The sequence below is a fragment of the Mixophyes fleayi genome, chromosome 1, assembly GCF_038048845.1.
Source record: "Mixophyes fleayi isolate aMixFle1 chromosome 1, aMixFle1.hap1, whole genome shotgun sequence".
Lineage (NCBI taxonomy): Eukaryota > Metazoa > Chordata > Amphibia > Anura > Limnodynastidae > Mixophyes > Mixophyes fleayi.
Genome location: NC_134402.1, coordinates 154,421,566 through 154,444,055, shown reverse-complemented (window position 1 = coordinate 154,444,055; position 22,490 = coordinate 154,421,566). Strand labels below are relative to the sequence as shown.

Below are 22,490 nucleotides of genomic sequence, written 5' to 3'. Positions count from 1 at the left end.
CTGTATAATATAATGAACTCCTAGAAACCCTTATTTTTATATTTAGATTCTGCCTTCTTAAAAAACTGCCTCAAAAGAAAACACGTAAAGCATAACATAAGGTGGGTGAGGTTAAATGCCAATCAGAGCATTGCCATGTTTACAGCTGCAACGATTTATTTCAGCTCAGCCAACTCCTGTGTGTCCATAAATACTGTATGTGATGTTGCAAGGTGGAGAGGCAGTATCCACATGTAGCCTATCCAGGCATCTGAATGAAAAGAATATTGATGTGAAGAGGCTGTCAGACACAACTCTATATGAATGAAAATATATGTGTTAAATTCTTTAAAATGATCTTTGTCTGTAGGATGGATATCTATGTTGTCCCCAGAAAATTTGTCCAGCAGGATGGCATTAAAAAGCAGCCCGGTGGGGGAAATTGTAATACTTGAAAAATGTTGGAGGTTATTGCCCACACCTACCAGGACTGGTGGTCAGTGGTCCAACACACACACTGCTGGCTGTAGTGCTCTCATAGTGCCTGGTATAATAGGAGAAACAATGGTTTGTTCTATTATAAAAGGACTCTGCTGGGCTCCAAGAGCCAGGTGGCAAGTAAAGCACCCAGGAAACTGGAGCACCTGGGAAATAGGTGCTGGGGAGAACACTGGATAGGTTATTATTCCTTGTGGCGTATTCAATTGTTAGCGGTAACGCTGATAAACGAGCTCTCAAAAAATATTACCGTTTATACGGTAATATTGCGCGCGAAAAGCGTTAATACGGTAGTTTACTGGCGAAATTTCAGCTCGCCGCTCAGGGGGCGGCGAGCTGAAATTCCGCGAGTAAATACCGTATTAATGGTAAGATTTTTTGAGCGCTCGTTTATCAGCGTTACCGCTAACAATTGAAAACGCCCCCTTGTGCCTTATGAAGAGATCAGTTCAATAAAAACTATGTAATGACAATAGACCAAAATATTCTGATCCCTTAGATTGTAAGCTTGTGAGCAGGGCCCTCTTACCTCTTTTGTCTGTATTACCCAGTATTGTCTGTTACTGTGTTTTGTCCCCAATTGTAATGTGCTATGGAATTTGCTGGCGCTATATAAATAAATGTTGATTATAACATAATGATGAACAATGTGTCGATGTAAAGACCCAGTTTCCCAACAAGCATACGGAGTCTGGAAACTGTCCAAATGCCACTTGTACTAAGTTTTATGGGGATGTGTGCTGTCTTGATTCACTGCACTGGGGGAATTTGTCTTTTGACTTCAAAATTTACAAGAGCTAGAGAGAAGAATTTGTGATGGTGTCAACTGTAGGAAATGCCGAGCACCAAGGGTTTCTATTTGCACCAGAGCCAGAGGTGGGCGATGAGATCAGCATACAACTGCACAATATAACCATCACATCTTGCCCTTGTGCTATGTAAAATTTGCTCCATATGGAGGTAGAGGGTTAATTAAGCAGTCCTTTAATTCTCATTATGTTAAACTTGAGTTTGTAAACCTGGAACTTATTTTGGTACAAAGAATGTAAGTGCTAGCATGAAGTAATGGAGAACTAAAGCTAAACATGGAAAAAAAAAATTGCAGACCGAGAAAAATGAAAATGCTGGCAAGAGTCACATGGGTGTCTTCTGAAAAGCAGCACAACATGAACTCCACTGAGATATATAGATATTCAACTCTGTTTTTCATGGCAGGATACACAAATGATAACTGTGTGTGTACATGGATATTTTACACCACAATATAACAATATTTATATAGAATTAAAAATGTAAACAAAACCTAGATGCAGAGAAATTTTAATAAAGGTGTGTAAAGAGCAATCCATTCATATAGTGTCTATATTTATGTCCTGAGGAATTGTGAATAGTGTTAAAATGAGTTAAGGTGCTAAAAATGGACTCTTCAAATTTTCATAAAGTTTTCCAAATAGTCCCAAGAATGTTCCAGACAGTGATGTCATTAACATTATGGGTAATTCCAGTTAAGGATATTTAGCAAACCTGTTGTTGCTGAATTGTGCTAAGAGCAAGTGTGAGCCTGGTGGTAAGCGGAACACTTGTCTCTTGCTCAGCTTGTCTCAAGCATCACCAGGGGGAAATGACGGCAGGCAGATAGAGACTCTTCTAAGCCGATCAGTCAGATAAAGACCATTGTATTATATCTGGCATGAGATATGGCAGCTTCTAACTTGAGGTGGCTTCAACATTTTGGACATATTTGTTGAGACCTGCTCCTGCTGTAAGTGTCATTGGAGCATCCTAGGCTAGCTGGTCACTAAACTGGTAAAGTTGCAAGTATGAGCTGTCACAGTAGCTGCTAATCCCTTTTGTTTAATAAACAAAGAAGTAAACAAATAAAATAATGGATGTCTGAGTATAATGAGTTGTTTGTGCTAGGAGGTCTATATAATATAGCTGCTAATAGGAAATTCCTCCCAGCTGTAGGTCCAGCATTGACTATGCTTTTGTATAAAACAGGCCCTGGCCACTGACTTGTAGCCAATTCGAAGTAGGCGGCACATACCCTCGCTGATGCGGAGACATATTACTAGGTCATATTAGACATTTCAGCTAGAATTTCACTTTGTAAACACCACTATGACTACTACTGCTGTCCTATTCCTGAACAGATGCTTTCCCTGTTTCAAATACATGAAATAAAGACAGACAGAGAATGCTAGTTGACAGTAGCCATGTGGTGCACAAAACCAACAACATCTGGGTCAAAAGTACAGGCCAACCTAAAAACAATAACATTGCATCACAAGGTGGCGCCAAACTTAAGGCTGATATCTGTAACCTCTCCCTTTCTGACATCCACTCCAAGAATAAACAGGATTCTGTCAGGTAGGGCTCGGTGTAGCTCTTGTAGGTGATAATGAGCTGTATTGAGGTTTTCATGATGGTACATGTAAGTATTCCAGATGCCATTCTACACAGCCCATGTTCTTGTTGAGACACCCACCTCTGGTATTGCGATACACAGTATTTTCACTGTATTGACAGTGGCACAACTGGGCTACTTTGTTCCATCATTGGGCTAGGGGCAGAATGTCCACCATAGTTCTGCAGAGTTGACCATTCCCCTACTCCCAGATCTACACGATTGCGTCTGTAAAGAATGCTTTTCACATCCAAAAGATATGAGTATGATGCAAACTTTCAAACATAGCAACCTAGTCTCCGGTGGCCTGATGTTGATTTCAGGCAGCAACTTGCTGATGAATCGTACCCTGAATTCAAAATCTGCTTCCTTTCCTGTAGTTTCTCTGGTATGCCAAAACTAGGCTGTATCAAACTGGGCTTATGTAATGGGTTGCTGTCAAATCCAACGTATATTACAGTGGAACACGAACAGAGGAAACTTTCTTTACTGCATTCACGGTCAGGAGAACACAAACACACGCACAGGTAGGGTGTAGTGTATGATCTGAGTTTATCAAAACAAATCATCTACATATAATATTTCAGTCATGTAGACATTTTAGCACTGCGCAAGGGTGAATCAAAAAATCCAGCATTAGCAAATATTACCAAGAACAAAGAAAGATATACTGTATTATATTTGAAGCAATCTTAAAGGCACAATACACATTATTAGATGTCTTCTATATTCTAATTTCTCATTGGTGTATGACAAGGATGTCTTAAAACCTATGACATCAGACGTTGTAATGGACTACTCTCCATGCCCTCTGTTGGTGTTTCCTGCTATGTTATATGGCCTTCCATGGGTCTGTATCATCACTGCTAGCTTTTTTTCCTCACAATCAGCTATCCCATTCGATTTTTGGTGGTGTGGGGATGATACAACATGCTTAAACTCCCATTGAGAGACAGACTGCCTAAATTACTCGCTTGCAAATTTTGGTCCATTATCTGAAATCGCTCAATCAGGCTGGCTATGATGCGCAAATTGTGCCTTGCAATGCTTGATTGTAATCTCTGAAGACAAGTATGGGAGTAGCTTGATGTCCATTATTATGGAAAACTATTGACAGAAATTCTCTGCCTGCGTAGGTGAATAAGTCCAATGCTAACTGTCATATGCAAGCTACTTACAAATCATATAAAACTAATATGTGTTTGTGATTTACTTCATAGTATTAGCTTGGTGTGACTTGCAGGAACGTTGAAGAATGTTTCCAATCTGAGGAAGAGAAATACGTTGTTAACCTTTTGATTGTCTCAATTCTTCTGCTTTACCCATGAGGTATTTAGGGATGGAGTTATCCAGATGTGTAGTTACAGTAGAGTGCCCAGTACCAATTTATGGCACCAGTCATAAAACCTAAAACCCTTTGGATCCTCACTTTAAGTTTATATCCATATCCTCAATAACATTCAAAAACAGACCTCTCCCATTCTTTGTGGTTCTGTGATATCTCCGGACACCTCAACTTTGTGACAAGAGGCTGAGTAGCTGGGATAAGTTTGATTGAAAGGAAATAAGGACACAGGAAATGTCATAATTTGTCAAATATTATACTTACAGGAGTCATGTCTTGTGTTTAACTGAAGGGAAACTTATGACTTGTTTTGTGAAGATAGCAAGATCTTTGTAGGACATTCTGGTAAGAAGTTAGGCCAATGTAAAGAAACCCTAACTTGAAAGGTGTTTGAGAGGATGTAAAAAAAACTATTTTGCATTTACACTAGGGATGTGCACCGGCCACTTTTTGTGTCTCGTGTTTTGTGTTTTGGATTCGGATTTGCTTGAGGTTTTGGGTTCGGATTTGTTTCGAAAAACACCTGACGAAAGGTTTTGGTTTGGATTTATTTTAAAAAAAAGCATACAAAGTGCTAAAAACCACAGCACAGCACGAGATATAGCAGGACAGAGGACCACCTAACACAACCTCCCTCTACCCTGATCAATGCCCGAGTGAAGATGGCGGCGGCTAGCGGGGAATTTATAGAATACGAGTATCGCGAGATCCGACAGCGTAATTATGACTCAGAGCCTCAGTTTCAGTTTTGCAATTGGAGGGAATACCCGGATCTGGCTCGGATCGGCAACGTTCGGGTGGGCTCGGATTTCAGATATCCGAGCCCGCTCATCTCTAATTTACACAGACTTTCTAGTTCTGACATCACAGTGGAATGGGGGCTGTGGGCACCAGAAGCATGTTCGTTGATAAGTTGAGTTCCCTGTGTTCTTGCAAAGTGCCATGCCAGACTTGGCTTAGTATTAGAACGCCACATAGCTGAAACAGAGGAGATCATTTGGTTTATGATAACTGATTAAAGTAAGTTGTGAGAGATTAGTCTAGATAAAGGGAGAACTAAAGTCTTCCTGAGTAGGAGTGTTAGCTCTTCACAAAAATAGTGATGATGGCATAATTGGCAAGGCACAGTTAGTGCGTGGAATAGACAGGGGAGGCTTTTAATCCTTTTTCAACAGACAGACCAGTTGGTCCTTTTTGATTAACGCTTTGTCACACACGCATCATGCAGGCTCGGGTACCTGTTGGTATCACATGTGATGACATTATTATCTTCATCAACATTTATTTATATGGTGCCTGCAAATTCCATAGCGCTTTACAAATGGGGATAAACACAGTAAAAAACAATACTGGGTAATGCAGACAAGGAGGTAAGAGGGCCCTGCTTGCAAGCTTACAATCTATGACATGGTGTTTTTCTGTTTTACAGGTGTGTATTCATTATATGCTTAACAGTTGCTGTCACTTTGCATTTTGGGCCAGTATAATGTATCTTTTGCTTGTTTGTAACATGCCTAACCCCCAGTGTGGCCGAAGTGTATGTGTTCTTACATCTCTGGTCTTAAAGATTTTGCTATTATGACCCTTGGCCCCTTACATAGAATACCATTCTAAATGCTGATTTCATCTCTAAATGACCAGTAGTCACTGTAAATCTAGTTATCTAGCCAGTACAATGGATTGCAGAGTCTGCAGGCTCTCATCATTCATGGTATGATGCAGTCATTGATCTGTGATATTCAGGTACTCTGCTTTGTGGATCTGTGCAGTGGTGTCAATGGTCTGCTCTGTATCTACCATATGCAGCTGTTGCTCTGCTGCGAGTGTCACTGACTATAGGAACTATTACGGAGATCCACTACAACACGGTATCGTACTGCTTATTTGCTAAATGCCGGATAAAGTTGTTATACCTATTTTATCTATAGCGACTGATTTGCTTATCCAGGAACCCTCTGTTTGGGTTTGATGCAGTGGAGACTCTACTGGTTATACATCGGATGAATTGCAGTAACATCTATGTGTATCATATATCTCCAACTTTCATCTTGGTGAGTCATTTTAGCCAGCCGTATAGATCTACCATTACACTGGCTAGTTTACATTTTTGGTTGATTCGTGCACAAAGAATCATTATCGGTCTACCAGGCACACCTGCTACATAGACTTCAGGAGGGCTCCATTGATGAACACTCTCAGCTCTAGTCCGAATATTCGAGACACTTTTGATATAGAGTCTTTCTAGGAGTGATATATTGGCCAATATATATTTTTATAACACTCCGTGTTGGACCATCATCGATCATTGACTCATTAGAGCACTGTTATTTTTGTATCAGCTGGTCATCTTAGGATAAATGTGTTATCCTTTTTTTATACATGTTTATTAAATGATTTTTTTTATATTAATCCATGTGTTATTGGTGAGGAATTGCCGAATCACACTCAGTGCTGATTGTTTTAGTTTGTGTTCTTGAAGATGGCAGTTAGCGACTTGTGATCTCTCTCCGCTGTGATAATTTCTCAGCTCTACAGATAGTGATGAAAACTGCGGCAAGCAAACACAGTGCTCAGGCACTCCTTTATAATCTGCATATTTCTGCTCAGTCAGGGGCGGTGCCCTAGAAGCAAATGCAACAAGTTGGCCTTCTTGCATCGGGCAACATCCCAGTCTTCAACACAGGTGTGACTGTAACCAAACGTTTCATTTCCTGCACCGCATTATCGGGTTTTGAAAGCCTTTGCCAGATTGCATCTCTGTCCAGAGGTCTGCGTAGGGGCTCACACCCCTCACACACGTCACAAACCCTCATGTTGCCTTCACTGGTTGTCCAGGGGTTCACAAGGGGAATCCAAAAAGGGGATATATATAGCTGCCTACTTCATCCAGCTTGTTTTGCTAAAATGCATTCGGTTCATCAGCAGGCAGGCAAAGCAGTTCTTTTAGCAGCTTGTATAAAACATCCTCCAATATTGGCATAATATGTTGAGGTCTCTGCAATGCTTGGTTTAGGAATTTCTGATCAATGCAGATCCTAAGCTTCTCAGGCTCCACCTAAATGACCATGTTGCTTATCCAGTCAGTTGTGTTGCCACAGGTGCAATGTGGCAATCTGCCTCCATACTGATGAAGTAGAGCCTTCACTCTTGGCACTTTGCATGGTGCACACTGAAATGGTGTGACACTTGGGTTAAGTTTGAAATGTAATTCTCCTAAGACGGACTCAACTAGCTCCTTGAACACATCAGGCTGCTTTAATTGTAGACTGAAGGGAGATAGTGTGGTTAGTCTGCGTTTAGATGTGTTGCAGCACTCTGTAAAATGTAGATTGGTTATAGCCAGTTGGGGCATAAGCCTCTTGTATGCCAATACAGACCAGAACCATTTGTGTTGTAGGGTCACTTTCAGTACCTGGCAAGTCTGCACGAATTAGTGGGCCTGCCTCCTGGAGAAAGTGGGAACACAGGTAGCTGGGCAAAGTGAGGTTGGAGCTGAAGTAAGCGCTCCTGGTAGATGCTAAATCTATTTAGTGGGTCCCCAAGCAGCAGCCTGTGGGGACAGTGTTGTCCAGTTCGTTGTCCTTTTAGGAAGGAAAACTGTGTGGATGGCTATTTTTCACACAATTTATCAATTTGCAATTAGTTAATTTTTTATGATTATCAGCAGATGGCCACTAGGTGGTGGTGTTGCAGTGATCTGGTGAATTAGATTGAGTGCAGAAGAAATGTAAAACCTTTGCTGTTTGGGTGCTGAGAATATTAAGCAGAAGAAATACAGTTGCACAGAGATACAAGGTGCTAATTACATAGAAATCTGTACTTCAAGACTTCCAAATAAAGTGCTTTTCAATGTTTGATTTTTGCAGCAGGAACATAGAAATATGTACTGAACGACTGGTGCTCGTGGATGGATTCAGTTGATAATATTGTAAGCCCCCTCTTCTTGGTATGTGCGCTGTTTGGGGTTTACTCGCCATTGTAAGAGACTTGCGACCGGCAGTGCACTGGTGGTCTCACAATCTTGTCTGACAAGGCAGAAGATGCTTCGTGAGAGAGGCCACGACTTGGGTTAGTGCTATATATTAATGCACGCTCAAAGCAAGAGAGAGGTGCTCTTTTTTAGCTCTTCTGGGATTCGGGAACAGAGTTACTTGGAACAGTGAAGGAGCTGGAGGGAGAGCAGCACCCTCCGTTGCGCGCTTACGTAAAGTCTGACTGCACTTCTGGGAAGGAACGATCCAGGCGGTATGAGGAGTGATCTAGGATTCACCAGGTAAGTGAAACAGCAAGGAGATATCCCTGTGGTGGGAAGCAGGTTTACTCCTGTATCAGGACCAACGTAGATGAAAAGCGGTCAACCCCGGCTGTCACTCTCTACCCACACACTTCTCCTCAGCTTATACCAGCCTTTTGTTGCTAAGCAACTGTTCCTGGCATGTCTCCTCTGGGTCCTAGTGCTGGGATCACACATTCAGTCATTGGGAGGTTTGAATAACAACTCCAAAGTGGGCTTTACAGTCATCATGTCTCTCAGATTCTTCAAATCTCATGTTGTACTTGAGTGTAACTGGCAGGTTTGCCTCTTATTATTCAAGTTGAGATGGACAAATCCCTTTTGGCCTGTTGATCTTACAGTACCAATGCGTTCTGTTGAGTAAATCACTGCAGTACTGTGGAGGTTTACGTTAGCTGGAGTTGTTTCTTCTAAAGTGTGTTCTTTCCCTGCTGAATTCTACTAAAGCGTGCTTGTCAAGCAGGGGATAAAGTGGTTTGTAAATGCCACAAGATCGACATGGTTTCCCAAATGCTGGACACTGCTCTTCCCCTCGTCTATGCATTTTGCTACAGTATTTGCCTGTTGTATGCTTGGTTGCAGGTGATCTCCCTTGCTGGTTCTATGTTGACCAAGTCACCTGTGTTGTCCATTGGTTGGATACCCTAGTTTGTGAGCTCTGTTATGCACCACATCTTAGCTACTGACAAGTCTAAATGCCGTTCTCTTAAGAGATGGTGGTGGGTGTTCTCAGTATTCATGCCCATTACTAATTTGTCTTGTCTTGTATACGTTCATCTTTTAATGTACCATATTCACATGTTGCTGCTTTCTCTATGTCTGGTAACAGTTGTCAATGGTTTGCTTTCCTCTTGTTTGCAGCTGCCAAAAATGTAACTTTTAAAGATCACATTTTTTGCAGGTTAAAATATATCTCTAATGCATATGACTGCTTTTACACCCTTTTATTGTCCCTATGTAAGGCTCAGGTTGTGCTTATAAACATGACGACACTCCCTGCACAGCACCCTCTTCAGCGTGGCTGTTTGCACCTCTTCTGGTTTGTGGTTAATGTCTGTGGCGAAAGCAAGATCTTTTAACTCTGCTGTTAAGTTCTCCCAGTTACTACTCCAATTACCACTCATCTGCATCCCATCTGAGGGAGGAATATTATTAGCAGTATCCATGGTGATTTAACTTATTCACAGTGGGAGAGTGAACGTAATTTCAATCCAACTGATATTCATGTAATCCTTGTCCTAGTTTGCCATCATAGAGTATTTCACAATACTAAAAGAGAACCTATTAACCCCTCTATAAATATATAGTCATATCGATAAATGTCCTGATAAGGAATGAGGGGAGCTGCACCCACACAAGTTGTAACATTTGAGAGAAAAGGAAGAGAAAGCAGAAATTGTGTTCCCAGGGCACTCTTTTGTTATAAGATAATATCCAATATTTAAAATAATTCCTTTATTGGTATACCAATAAAGGATATATTGACAGCAGCCATGTTATGTTTGCCTGTACACTTGTTACTGGTTTTCTACACTAGAACGATAACATTGCACCACAAGGTGGCGCCAAACATAAAGCGAACATCTGCAACAATATTGCTGGTAAAATGCTAATTGTGTATCTATACTGTCAGCATTTTATTGGGTGTAATACTAACATATTATTGTGAAACTATAATTGTCATGCAGCTACTGCTGGCATATTACTCACTACTGATATTAGTGGTCTGTTACTAGCATATAACCAGCGGCGCACGGAGGATTGTCGGGGGGGGGGGGTTTCCCCCCGCCGACCCAAAAAGCACCGCCGCGGACGCTTCTTTGACAGCGCCGCGGCTGCTGTATAGGACAGTGGCCACTTAGTTAGCGCGGGGGGGGGGGGGTTTCTAGAGACTCAGAAACCCCCCCTGCGTGCGCCACTGATAACAACTGCGTACTTGCCTAATCTCCCAGAATGTTCAGGAGACTCCCAAATTTCAGGTAGTTCTCCCGAACTCCGGGGAGAGCAGGCCACCCTCCCGCGACCTAGCCACTTCCTAGTGAATGACGTGATCGTGGCTTTGTGCTGTGGGGCGTGGAGCCAAATGACGCAAATAGCCGCATAACCCCCCCCCCCCCCCCCCCCCCACCACCACCACCTCGGGTGTCACCGGACCTCGGTGGGGAATTAGAAGAAGTTGGAAAGTATGAGCTATTGCTACTGGACACTAATACAACTGATAGCATATTACTTGTGATAAAGGTTGAGGGGAGCAATTTCAGGCTGCACACCAGGCAGCAGGAGAGTTAGAATTGTCAGGAGAACAGGCTTTATAATAGCTATAGCTCACCTAATAAATAACCATACTAATAAAAACATTTAAGCAGCACAAGCATCATAGACATTAGGAAACAGAAAAAATGGACCATGAGTTTGATACTTGAGGTTAAGTGTCACATGGTGCGTATTACTCCAGCCTAAATGCAATCTAAAAATAAATAAATAAAAATGGGGGGTTTGTCTGGCTATATGATCCAGTCACAATAATTCTTAACCAATTTATAAAATGGCAAAATAAATGACCTGAATAAGTAAAATTATTAAAATGTGTCCAATTAAAATGTGTAAACTTAAATATAAATAAAGTAGGCGAACAAGCATTTCCATACACCAAGAACTACCGTGGGACAAATACAAGACTGAACTGGTACTATGTAATCATATAAAGATTACAGTTTACAATTAGTATGGAAATGAGGACACCTTCTGCATAGTTCATATAATATAAATCTATAGGAAACATGAAAATAATAATATACATACAACCAATTGATAAAAAAAAAGTATGATTACAGTAATAAGTGAAATATAAATTCCACAATGACATCAATAGGAAAGAAAAGAATTAGAATGATAATTACGGTATTTCCCCATGTATAAGACGCACCTTTTTCCCAAAAATTTTGGGTCCAAAACCTGGGTGCGTCTTATACAGGGGTAGCGTTACTGGGGCAGTGGAGGGGGGGGGGGATCGAGGGGGAGCGGGGCAGCGAGGGGGGTGGGATCCAGGAGGAGGGGGACAGGCAGAGAGTGTCAGCGGGGGATGCAGCAGGCGGGGACAGGCAGAGAGTGTCAGTGGGGATCCAGGAGGAGGGGGACAGTGGCACCGATTGCAGGGAGAGTGTGCTGCCCGGCTGCTCTGATCACAATCAGAGCAACCGGCCATTACACTTTCCCTGCCTTTTTTGACAGCTACCGTAATATTTTGTTTTCAAAATTTCGGGGCCAAAAGTAAGGTGCATCTTATACATGGGAGCGCCTTATACATGGGGAAATACGGTATGTTGGGGGGGAAATAAGTAAAAAATGCTTAGATACATACTCCACCCCCCCCCCCCCAAATATAAGCTCTCCCTATTTCATATAACTGATGTCTGTAAAATAAAAATATTAAGTCAAAAGTTACTGTAAGGGAACAGTCACGAACCAGGGTCAATGAGAAATAAAGAGTAAATTCAAAACAACACAAGTGAGTTAAAAAATTAATAATTCAAAAAATGTGAATGGTGTTATGTATTTTGATGCTAGTAAGTAAGGGTCCGTACAGGCCTCTGCTAGAGATTTTTTTTAACTCTAGTATAAGTCTGTAAAGGGATATGAAATGGAATCCATTAGTCCCAATGACCCCATACCAATATAGCATTTATAGATTCGGTTGGTAGCTTTTGCGTTGCAGCATGTTTTTCAGACATTACCTGCACCATTTACTTGGGTTCACCACAAGTACAAGCAGTCCCATACACCATGACCATGTACACCACAGCTCAACACATTGGCTCTCAACCCCCCCCTGTCCCCTGACAAAGTACAAGAGCTTGTTAACCACTGCATGTCAATATCACTCTTCTCATGCCTGGTCTCTGGTGTTCAGCGTAGCACCAGTAGGTTGGGGACCCAAGTTCTTTTCCCATAGTTTCCACCTCTGGTTCTCATCTTGGAATGGGAATCTGCTTGTGATAAAATTATAGGTTGCTATAAATGTAAATGATTCTCTATGGAAATGTACAATAAGATGTTGTCTTTCTTATTGCAGTAACATATGGAATGGTGACTTTAAGCATGTTTTACTATACAAAAGTTATGACTCAGCTTTTCCTGGATACACCTGTTTCAAAGACTGAGAAAACCACTTTCAAAACACTGATGACAATGGATGACTTCTGGAAGGTGAAGTACTGCTGCACAATCTATACATACTAAGTGGGAAGCCCTTTATAAAGGTGCTGTTGTTTTGCTTTGGAAGGGTAGTTGCTTTATGATTTTGGACGAGCAGGCAGTCAGTAGGAGCACTGGGTGATCACTATTTAGGATGATCTGTTGGAAGGCTGGCTTGAATTGTGGCCCCCATGCACTGCAGTAGTGACTTATAGCACAGTGTTTAGACTGCTGTTTGCCGGGTTGATCAAGTAACTTACTAATATCTAACATCCCATAATGTAAACTGTATATATTCCAATAAATGCAAGTATGTCTGTCTCTATTGATATTGGCCTAATGTTATCTTTAGACAACTAATTAAATTGACTGTATCCTATACATATTTACTGTAACCCATTTAAATAATGGCCCCTATAGTACATAAATATTGTGTTTTGTGGTTGTATTGTGTGGTGATCACAATTGAGGACTTTTTTTAAAATAACGGTGCTCGTGGTTATTTTAAGCCAGGGGCAGTTGAGATATGAGCTCTTTTAGAGCTCCACCCCTTCTCCATCTACTTTAATATTTATTTCCTGCTGATCAAAAATCAACAAGCAAGCGAGGACTTTCCTTCCAAACTAGGAGCCCCAGCCTATCTTATCTCTGGCCTATTTCAGACACGTATGTGCACACGCTGTGACATCACAACATGCGTTCATGACCATGTGGTGCTATAGCAACAATGGTGATGATAGGGACACCGCCTCTACCCGCTGATTGTATATGAGATAAGCAGTGGGAAATAGGGAAGAATGAAGTACAGGGGAGGGGCAGCATATGTGCAACAAAGGGTGGACATTCCGCGATGGTAGTAATAGGGTTTGCACTGCAAATTCATGTGGTCGTCCATTAGGAGGTGGCAGGCCGTTATTTTGTGATCAGTAGTATTTAGCAGCAGTATTTATTTTAAGTAAATTTTGCTCCGTCTTTTTATAACTTAAACAACCACCAGATTTTAAATTTTTTTCTCAATTATTATTTGAGACTAATTTGTTTTACATGTCAGTTTGCAGAGGGCCCTCTTTTAGATGGTCTATACTGGGACATGTGGTACAACAACAGGACCATGGCAGAAAATCAAAGCTTTATCTATTATGAGAACCTGCTGCTTGGGGTACCACGTCTTCGGCAGCTTCGAGTAAAGAATGGGTCCTGCTCTGTGCCGGAAGACCTGAGGGATGAAATCAAGGACTGCTATGACATCTATTCTGTCCGGAACGAAGATACTGCCCCCTTTGGATTACGCGATGGAACTGCGTATGTACATCTGACTTCCTCTTTATTTCACCACAATCCTATGGATAATGTAATTCTTTTCTAATCCAGTTTAATGAGACAGGACACGAACTGCTAAAATCTGATCAGAGGTGAATCTGGCGCTCACTGAGTTCCCTAACACAGCATTAAGGCAAATAATTGTTTTAGGTTTTTTGTAAAAAAACAAGAAAATACTACCTGACTACTTTGCAAACTAGCCATAGATTTACCCTGACAACCTTGATGTCCACATCTGATTTTAGAAAACCATATTACAATTATAACATTTAGTTAAACCTAGTGTTTTTGCATGTTTCAGAAGATTGAAACAAGGTTGAAAAGTTGGTGTTATCCAAAATAAGATAAATGCCTTAAGAACGGACCTGTCTCCCAAACTAGTGTGGGGAAGATGGGGGGGATGTTATAAAGTGTATCTTACAGAAAAATAAAGTAGGTGCTTGGAACAGACGTTCATAAATATCCCTCAAGGTCCGAGGCATTGTGCAGAGAGAATAATACTTAGGTGATAGTGTTACAGAATAATAGTTACTAACGGCATGATTGGTATTCTGCAGCAATAACTTTGTGTCTTGTGGTTTGTACAGGTGGACCTACACCAAGGAGAAGGATTTAAATGGCAGCAATCAGTGGGGCCTGATTTCCACATACAGTGGGGCTGGGTATTACTTGGACCTATCCAGGAACAGAGAGGAGGCGGCTGCTCAGATTTCAGCTCTGAAGAACAACCTGTGGCTGGACAGAGGCACCCGAGCAGTGTTTATTGATTTTACAGTTTACAATGCAAATATTAATCTCTTCTGCGTTTTCAGGTATTCACTTTATTGTGAAGATCAAACCTTTTTGGCTTTTTACATATTTAGTGTTGTGTGTTAGGCTGTATGGGGATGTAATACAATTATGAAGAACATCTTTACATCTGTTTAATACTAAGGGTAAATGTATTAAGCAACGGATTCTGCAAGTCACCGAAATTTGGCGACTTTGCAGAATCCGGTGCTCAACACATTTACCACTAGGTGTCACGTCTGCTGTTGCTTTCTATAGTTACATGACGTATGATACTTGTAAGTTCAATGATATTTTACTTTTTACACTTTTTTCATTTTGTTTATTGATTTAACTGTAAGTAAGAAAGTGTCTGAATTAGATTTAATATTCAGGGGCCTGATTCATTAAGGATCTTAACTTGAGAAACTTCTTATTTCAGTCTCCTGGACAAAACCATGTTACATTGCAAGGGGTGCAAATTAGTATTATGTGCAAAACAAAATACTAATTTGCACCCCTTGCATTGTAAGGGGTGCAAATAAGAAGTTTCTCAAGTTAAGATCCTTAATGAATCAGGCCCCAGATTACTATTGTTTACCTTTCTGCTTCACTATACAATCTGTGAGGCTCCCTTTTGTCTCATTTAGGTTGTTGGTGGAGTTCCCGGCAACTGGTGGTCTCGTCACGTCCCTGCAGTTTCAGACAGTAAAGCTGATCCAATACGTTTCCACTTTTGACTATTTCCTGGCTGCCTGTGAAATCGCATTTTGCATCTTCATCCTTTATTACATAGTGGAGGAGATCCTGGAGATCCGCATCCATCGCCTGCACTACTTCCGCAGCCTCTGGAACTGCATGGATATTGTCATCATTGTGGTGAGTATCACCAATGCCACAGCAGCCACGTATGGTACTTCTAGTTAGTAGGCACAACTCTATTGTACAATGTGTATATATTGTGTGTAGACGTTGTCAGAGCAGTATTTACTATTTAGGTTAACTTGGCATATGTCAAGTACAGAGCAAATAGATTTATGTTCATTTTATTTCCTTTAAAACTAAAATGAATAGATACATTTTGGTACTAAATGTTCATTAATGACTGTATTTTACTAACCGAGAGTAAAAAAAGGAGAGAATGTTACAAATTTTGGGCATAATAACTTTCTAAGGCCACGTCAACAATAAATACAGTCATGGATGTTACATGCGCATTCTTTAATTTAATTTAAATTTTGGATTTTTTTCTGAATCTTCCAATCTATTGGCCTGGTTGGAGCTTTCCTTGTAGGTTGACACATTAATTGTCGGTATTGATTGAGCTGTTTCATGAAAGACATGGTAGTTTTGGCCGGACTGTTCACTGTATGTTGATGTAAACTGCACAAGTAACAGTATGGCATAAAATGAAGCAGAACAGATTTTCATTTATTATGTTAATTTGACTCAAGTGAACATTCTATCAGACTTAGGGGTATATTTACTAAACTGCTGATTTGTAAACGTGGAGATGTTGCCTATAGCAATCAATCAGATTCTAGCTTTCATTTAGTGCATTCTACAAAATGAAAGGTAGAATATGATTGGTTGCTATAGGCAACATCTCCACTTTTTCAAACCCGCAGTTTAGTAAATATTCCCCTTACCCTGTTGTCCTTTTCATCTTTGTAGAAAACCTTTGTAATACTTTAGTATATGATATATATGAGATGTGAAAATGTCTGTTTTTAGTCAATTTATGAGACAGATCCTGAGACAGGAAAGTATGTATTTAATATTTTCTCTCTTTATCCGGCATAATTGTTATCCAGTGTTGCCATTTTTTATAATCTATTAGGATTACATGACACATAAACGGATATATACTGTAGTTTGTGTAACGCCCATTTTCTGTAAAACAAGTTCTTACATCAGGGGGTAAATGTATTAATGTCCGGGTTCTTCAACTCCGGCTTGTTCAGCGTCTTCGGCGATTAAATTTAAAGCGGCGCTGCCTTGTAAAGGGAAGTTTCCCTTTGCAATGCAGCGCCGCTTTAAATTTAATCGCCGAAGACGCTGAACACGCCGGAGTTGAAGAATTCGGATATTAATACATTTACCCCCTGATTTGATTGTAAAGCTCTTTTAAAATTTTTACTGATTGACAGATGTGTTTTCTCAAGTACTATATAAAATGTACATAAAAAAGTTATGCAATAAAATATATTTGTAATGTGAGTGTGTATGTGTATATGTGTATATATATATATATATATATATATTATTTTTTTTTTTTTTTTTTTTTTTAAAATCTATTAGTAGTGAGACTCCTTAGGCTCGCGTATTAGCAGTGACAAATATGCTAATCTTTTACTTTGGCTTTCTCTCTTGCCGGCAGCTCTCTGTGGTGGCAGTGGGGATCAACCTACACAGGATGTCTGCCGTGGAAGGACCACTGGGGGAGCTCATAGTGGACATGAATGTATTTCACAACTTTGAATCTCTAGCTTACTGGCAGAAACAGTTTAATAATGTTGCTGCCGTCACTGTGTTCTTTGCTTGGGTTAAGGTAATAACTTGCCTCATGTTTATACCTCATATTTAAGTTAACGTGTACCTATTGCTCATACAGATTGTAGGCAGCCCTGTACATAAAACAGACCTACAAGGCAGATGACAAAATAAATGCAGCCGTGAAAACGGGTTATGGAGCGCCAAGCTCCTGAGACAGTTTAGTGGTAGTAAGTACCCATGACTAAGTGTTAGAAGCCCCGCAGTAGCCCCAACATAATATGTGTGCTCAGGGCTGCTTGGTTCCTCTCATTGCCAAGATGGAAGCACCAGAATATTCAGTTTAACAGATATAGGAAGCTTTATAATTGATTTCTGCACTAGATTGTCTCGATTACCCTTTAAACAAATAACTCTGGTTTTTACGCATGTTTGAACCAGTCTTTGAGATTGCAGCTCAGCAATTCACTCAGGACCAATAACATCCATGTAGGACATAGTACCATGTAGATAAAATGTTATTTATACATACTAGCCCTTACAATCTGTATGATACACTATATAATGCAAATGAAAACAGACAGAACAGTTGTTTTGACATTTACAATGGGTCGCCGATTAAATGGATCAGTATCTCATCCGACCACTGATAATAATGTCAGTACTTGAGACATGTTGTATGTGATTTCAACCAACCAGAATTAAGTTGGTTCTAACTGTACATTGAAACACCTTATTTCTTCACTAACAGCTCTTCAAGTTTGTGAACTTCAACAGAACCATGACTCAATTATCAACAACCATGTCCCGCTGCGCCAAGGACATCCTGGGCTTCTCCATTATGTTTTTCATCATTTTTCTGGCATATGCTCAGTTTGCCTATTTAGTGTTTGGTACCCAGGTTGATGACTTCCGCACCTTCCAAGACTGTATGTAAGTAGTTAATGCAGATCATATATAATTATACATACACACTTGTCCTCATGTACACTTATTTTTTTTTTTGTCTCATTAGGCTTTATAGTAATTACTACTAAAGGGACATCACAAAATATATAACAAACAGGATTTGGGTGCAAGTATTGGCATTATTTTACATATTTTGTCAAACTAATATATAATGATCGTAACTTCAAAACTACAAAATATACTGAATTCAGTTTAAAGGGTGTCTGGGTAAGCTTTAGTGACAATGAATTGCTTGGTAAGGACAAGCTAGTATTGGTAATTTAACCACTAGGAGTGTACTTTTATCTTGTAATCTATATATACATTATTTCACCATAGAGTAACAGTATGGTAGATGCTAATCTGTGTCATGATTTATTTATGCCTCTTTGTCTGTTTTACCCAGTTTGTTTATTAGTTTACTATGTTTGTCCCTAATTGTAAAGCACTATGGAATATGTTGGCGCTATATAAATAAATGATGATGATATATTTCTTTGAAAATTTGATAAGGCAATTTTATTCCAAAATAGTGGCATAATTTAATACAGTACCCTCAAAAAGTGACATTGGTTTAGTGTGCCTAGGAAATGTATATAATAAAGATAGTACTAGGTTTGATTTCTTACAGGCTAGAAGGGTTGTCTGTCACTCTTATGTCTGCTCAGCTCTGAAAACGTGGGATTCATATGTAGCTTGACCGGCATGTTCTAATAAACAGCTCTTGTATGCACATCACACAACAACCCTTATTATATTGTGTCGGTTTTCAGAATAGTAATAAATCAGTTTTGTCCTTACAGTAATTGAGTTGTATTGCTTCTTTATTTCAGTTTCACCCAGTTCCGTATTCTTTTGGGAGATTTCAACTTCACTGAAGTCGAGGAAGCGAATCGCATTTTGGGGCCTATATACTTTACATCTTTTGTGTTCTTTATGTTCTTCATACTTTTGGTATGTGCTTCACTCTGTTTTATTTTCTCCAGTTGTCACCTTTTATTTCTAGCTTTTCAACTTTTACATTCCCTTTTAGTTTAATGTCACCTTGTCATAGAAAATAGATTTAACCTATCTTTTTTACTGTTTCAGGAGATCACACTTATATCTGAGACTGCTGCTATGTCATACATGATTGTATGATAACATTTAAAATTGTAGGATATAATTGTTGTGTAAGTCCTTCAAGCAAGTATTTAATAACATGTCCTGCACTTATCTTTGGAAAAACTTGGGCCACACTGAGTTCAACAATTTGGCATTTAAATCATGTGTTAGAAGAAACCTAATTATGTATGAAGCGTTGCATATGTGTACAACAGAACACAGCACTATCGGGTCCGATAGCAAAGTTTGGATGAGGGCTTCTTTATACATGCTCCGGTCCCTGCGCATACTCCGAAGAACAGAACGGGAACCAATGGAGGGTGGTCTAACATTACCAAGCCCCCTGCAGTGTTCATTGTGTGTAGACTTGTGAAAATCAATTTATTCTCTACTAACACGTTCTTTCTTTAACAGAACATGTTTTTGGCGATCATCAGTGACACCTATTCAGAAGTCAAAACTGACATGGCACAGCAAAAAAGTGAAATGGAATTGGCTGACCTTATTAAAAAAGTAAGACATGAATTTCAATACTAGATTGTAAGGACGTAATGCACTTCCCAAACCCCAGAGACTCTCCATTGATAAAAACACATGTAAATAAATATCAACGTCCACACTTTCTCCAATCTTCAGTCATTTTAGTAAACAGAAAAAAACAGATCGCAAACATTGATTTTTAGATGCGACTGAGTGGCCAGAGAACCTATTACTTGTATTTTACAGTACACACAGCCAAGCAGGAGGTGACTGGAGTTGCAATGAAACAGCCTATAGCCAATCAGATCATTAAAATGTTAACAGCAATACAGACTTCACTCAACTCCTACGTGTCTGTAGAAAGATTGGAACGGGTGGAGCTAGGCCTTAATGTAGTCAATGCAGCCATTTAAATGGTACACAGTACACAGAATGGTAATCTGGGCTCCTGGTTGTACTAATGTTGGAAAATTGTGGTGTCAAATGCAACTCTATAGGAAAAAAAGTTCATACGTGCGTCTTGTTGCTCACATCTGATCTGATAAATTATCCTAGCATGTTATCCTTCATTTAAAATAATAAGAGATCTGAAAAAAAAAAAAATTCTCCTTTTCCGTCATTGTGATGTCAATACATGACACACAGCATCTGGCATATTCTTGTGTGTAATACTTATGTCATTGAATGTCTATAATTTTTAATACTGGCAATTTCATTTGGTGCTGCCACAAGAACGGATCTTCAATTATAATTTTTTAAGGAAACGTCTCGGAAAAATGCTGTGATCATTGTTACCTATAGGAAAAAAAGGTGAAATAGCCCATTTGACTGACATATAGATATTTCCTATGTCACATTTGGATACTTGGGGGTATATTTACCAAACTGCGGGTTTGAAAAGGTGGAGATGTTGCCTATAGCGACCAATCAGATTCTAGCTGTGATTTTTTAGAATGCGTAAATAAATGATAGCTAGAATCTGATTGGTTGCTATAGGCAACATCTCCTCTTTTTGAAAGCCGCAGTTTAGTAAATCTAGCCCCTAGTAAGATACCACTCTTCCTTGTTTTAATATACCCTGCTAATATGTGCTGTGCATATATAACAGTTGTTACTGCATTTTGGATCTCTATTTTCTTAGGCGCCCATATGGAAATGGTCTAAATAGTGAGCCCCTTTACATGCAAAAATGTTCATGTCTATAATATTTTCCTTTCCAACACATCAGTGGATGGAATAGCTTAGTAGAAGCCCTGAAAAGTAACTTCCTACTCTTTTTATTTTCTTTCTCTTCACCTTTCAGAATTTTTTTGATTAAAAAATGTAATCTAACATAACCAATATATGTCCTCTTCCCAGGCTTTTGGTAAAACAATGGTGAAACTCAAGCTGAAAAAAACTGCAGTGGATGATATTTCAGAGAGCCTCCGGCAAGGAGGGGGAAAGCTGAATTTTGATGAACTACGACAAGACCTAAAAGGGTAAAATTGTTTATCCAATTTTATTCAACTGAAATGCCCAATTACCATACTCGCACCATGCACACCTATTTATCAACAAAATAATCCAACCGTTTTCTCCGTTAACCTCTCTTAAATAAGTCATGTACAATTAATACGGTTTGGAAAAAAATGACCAAGATAAGCAGATAATAATCAAGAAAAGTTCAGATCTTGCATGAAGGTGATTGAAAGTGTCATTTTAGGTCCGGCTTCTGCTTGATCTTATGTGAATGTTGTTTATTTGGGGTACATTTTAGTTACGGTTACACACTTATTTCTGCAGTATTCACTGCTGAATGTTCTCACTCAGTCAGAATTCACTATTGGGGAATCTATTATTAACTAAACACTGTTCTCATTATATTTGCATGGCTTGTATTGTAGGAAAGGCCATACCGATGCAGAGATTGAGGCCATTTTTGCTAAATATGACCAAGATGGGGACCAGGAACTTACTGAACACGAACATCAGCAGATGCGGGACGATCTGGAGAAAGAAAGGGTGAGCTACATTAAGTTGAGCATTTATCTGCTTTCTTTCCAATTGAACATTGATTTCTAGTGCTGTAGAAACAGGCGGTGGTAGTCCCTATAAGGACTACCACCATAACGACACCACTTACATCTACAAAAAAAAAACTAAATTAAACTGCCTACAAAACTAAAATATTGACTTGCAATGAAAATGACCGTGTACGTTACGCTGCACACCGACTTCTCTGAAATTACGTCACTCTCCATAGCCAGACACATATCTCTGTGCTTAAAGTGGCAATGCCTAACCCCACGACTTTAACATCTCAGTTACATGTTGGGGTTGGGCATTGCCGCTTTAAATACCGAGTTAATTAGTTTTTGTTTTTTTTTGTAGATGTAACCGATGTCGGAATTACCGACATCGGGAAAAATGGTACCCCACCCGAAACAGGTGGGTTACACAGAATATGACTTCTGTGCCCGTACCGATAAAGAAAGGCTGACCACTTATGTTGTGTAACTAGAACAGACAATGGTGGTGCTTACACTGCGTCTATGTGCCAAGGATTGAGCGCAGTCATTATTCAAATGTGCAAAACAGGGTTGTTCTTTTACTCTGGAGAGTCTTTGTAGTTCTTACCTAGGACTGTTTGTATTTCCTGAGGTCCGAGGAACACGCTC

At 39.8% G+C, this 22,490-nt stretch overlaps 1 protein-coding gene across 2 annotated transcripts in view; it reads left to right on the top strand.

The window, feature by feature from the left end:
• The window catches only part of PKD2 (polycystin 2, transient receptor potential cation channel), a 42,583-nt gene that overhangs the window by 9,845 nt on the left and 10,248 nt on the right, over nucleotides 1-22,490 (top strand). For both annotated transcript variants that reach the window (XM_075201966.1, XM_075201959.1), the window contains exons 3-12: nucleotides 12,596-12,729; nucleotides 13,769-14,019; nucleotides 14,625-14,849; nucleotides 15,456-15,684; nucleotides 17,186-17,356; nucleotides 18,050-18,231; nucleotides 19,080-19,200; nucleotides 19,765-19,863; nucleotides 21,190-21,311; nucleotides 21,717-21,834. In XM_075201966.1, the coding sequence (XP_075058067.1) occupies nucleotides 12,596-12,729; nucleotides 13,769-14,019; nucleotides 14,625-14,849; nucleotides 15,456-15,684; nucleotides 17,186-17,356; nucleotides 18,050-18,231; nucleotides 19,080-19,200; nucleotides 19,765-19,863; nucleotides 21,190-21,311; nucleotides 21,717-21,834 (1,652 nt within the window). The remainder of the gene's footprint in view (nucleotides 1-12,595; nucleotides 12,730-13,768; nucleotides 14,020-14,624; nucleotides 14,850-15,455; nucleotides 15,685-17,185; nucleotides 17,357-18,049; nucleotides 18,232-19,079; nucleotides 19,201-19,764; nucleotides 19,864-21,189; nucleotides 21,312-21,716; nucleotides 21,835-22,490) is intronic.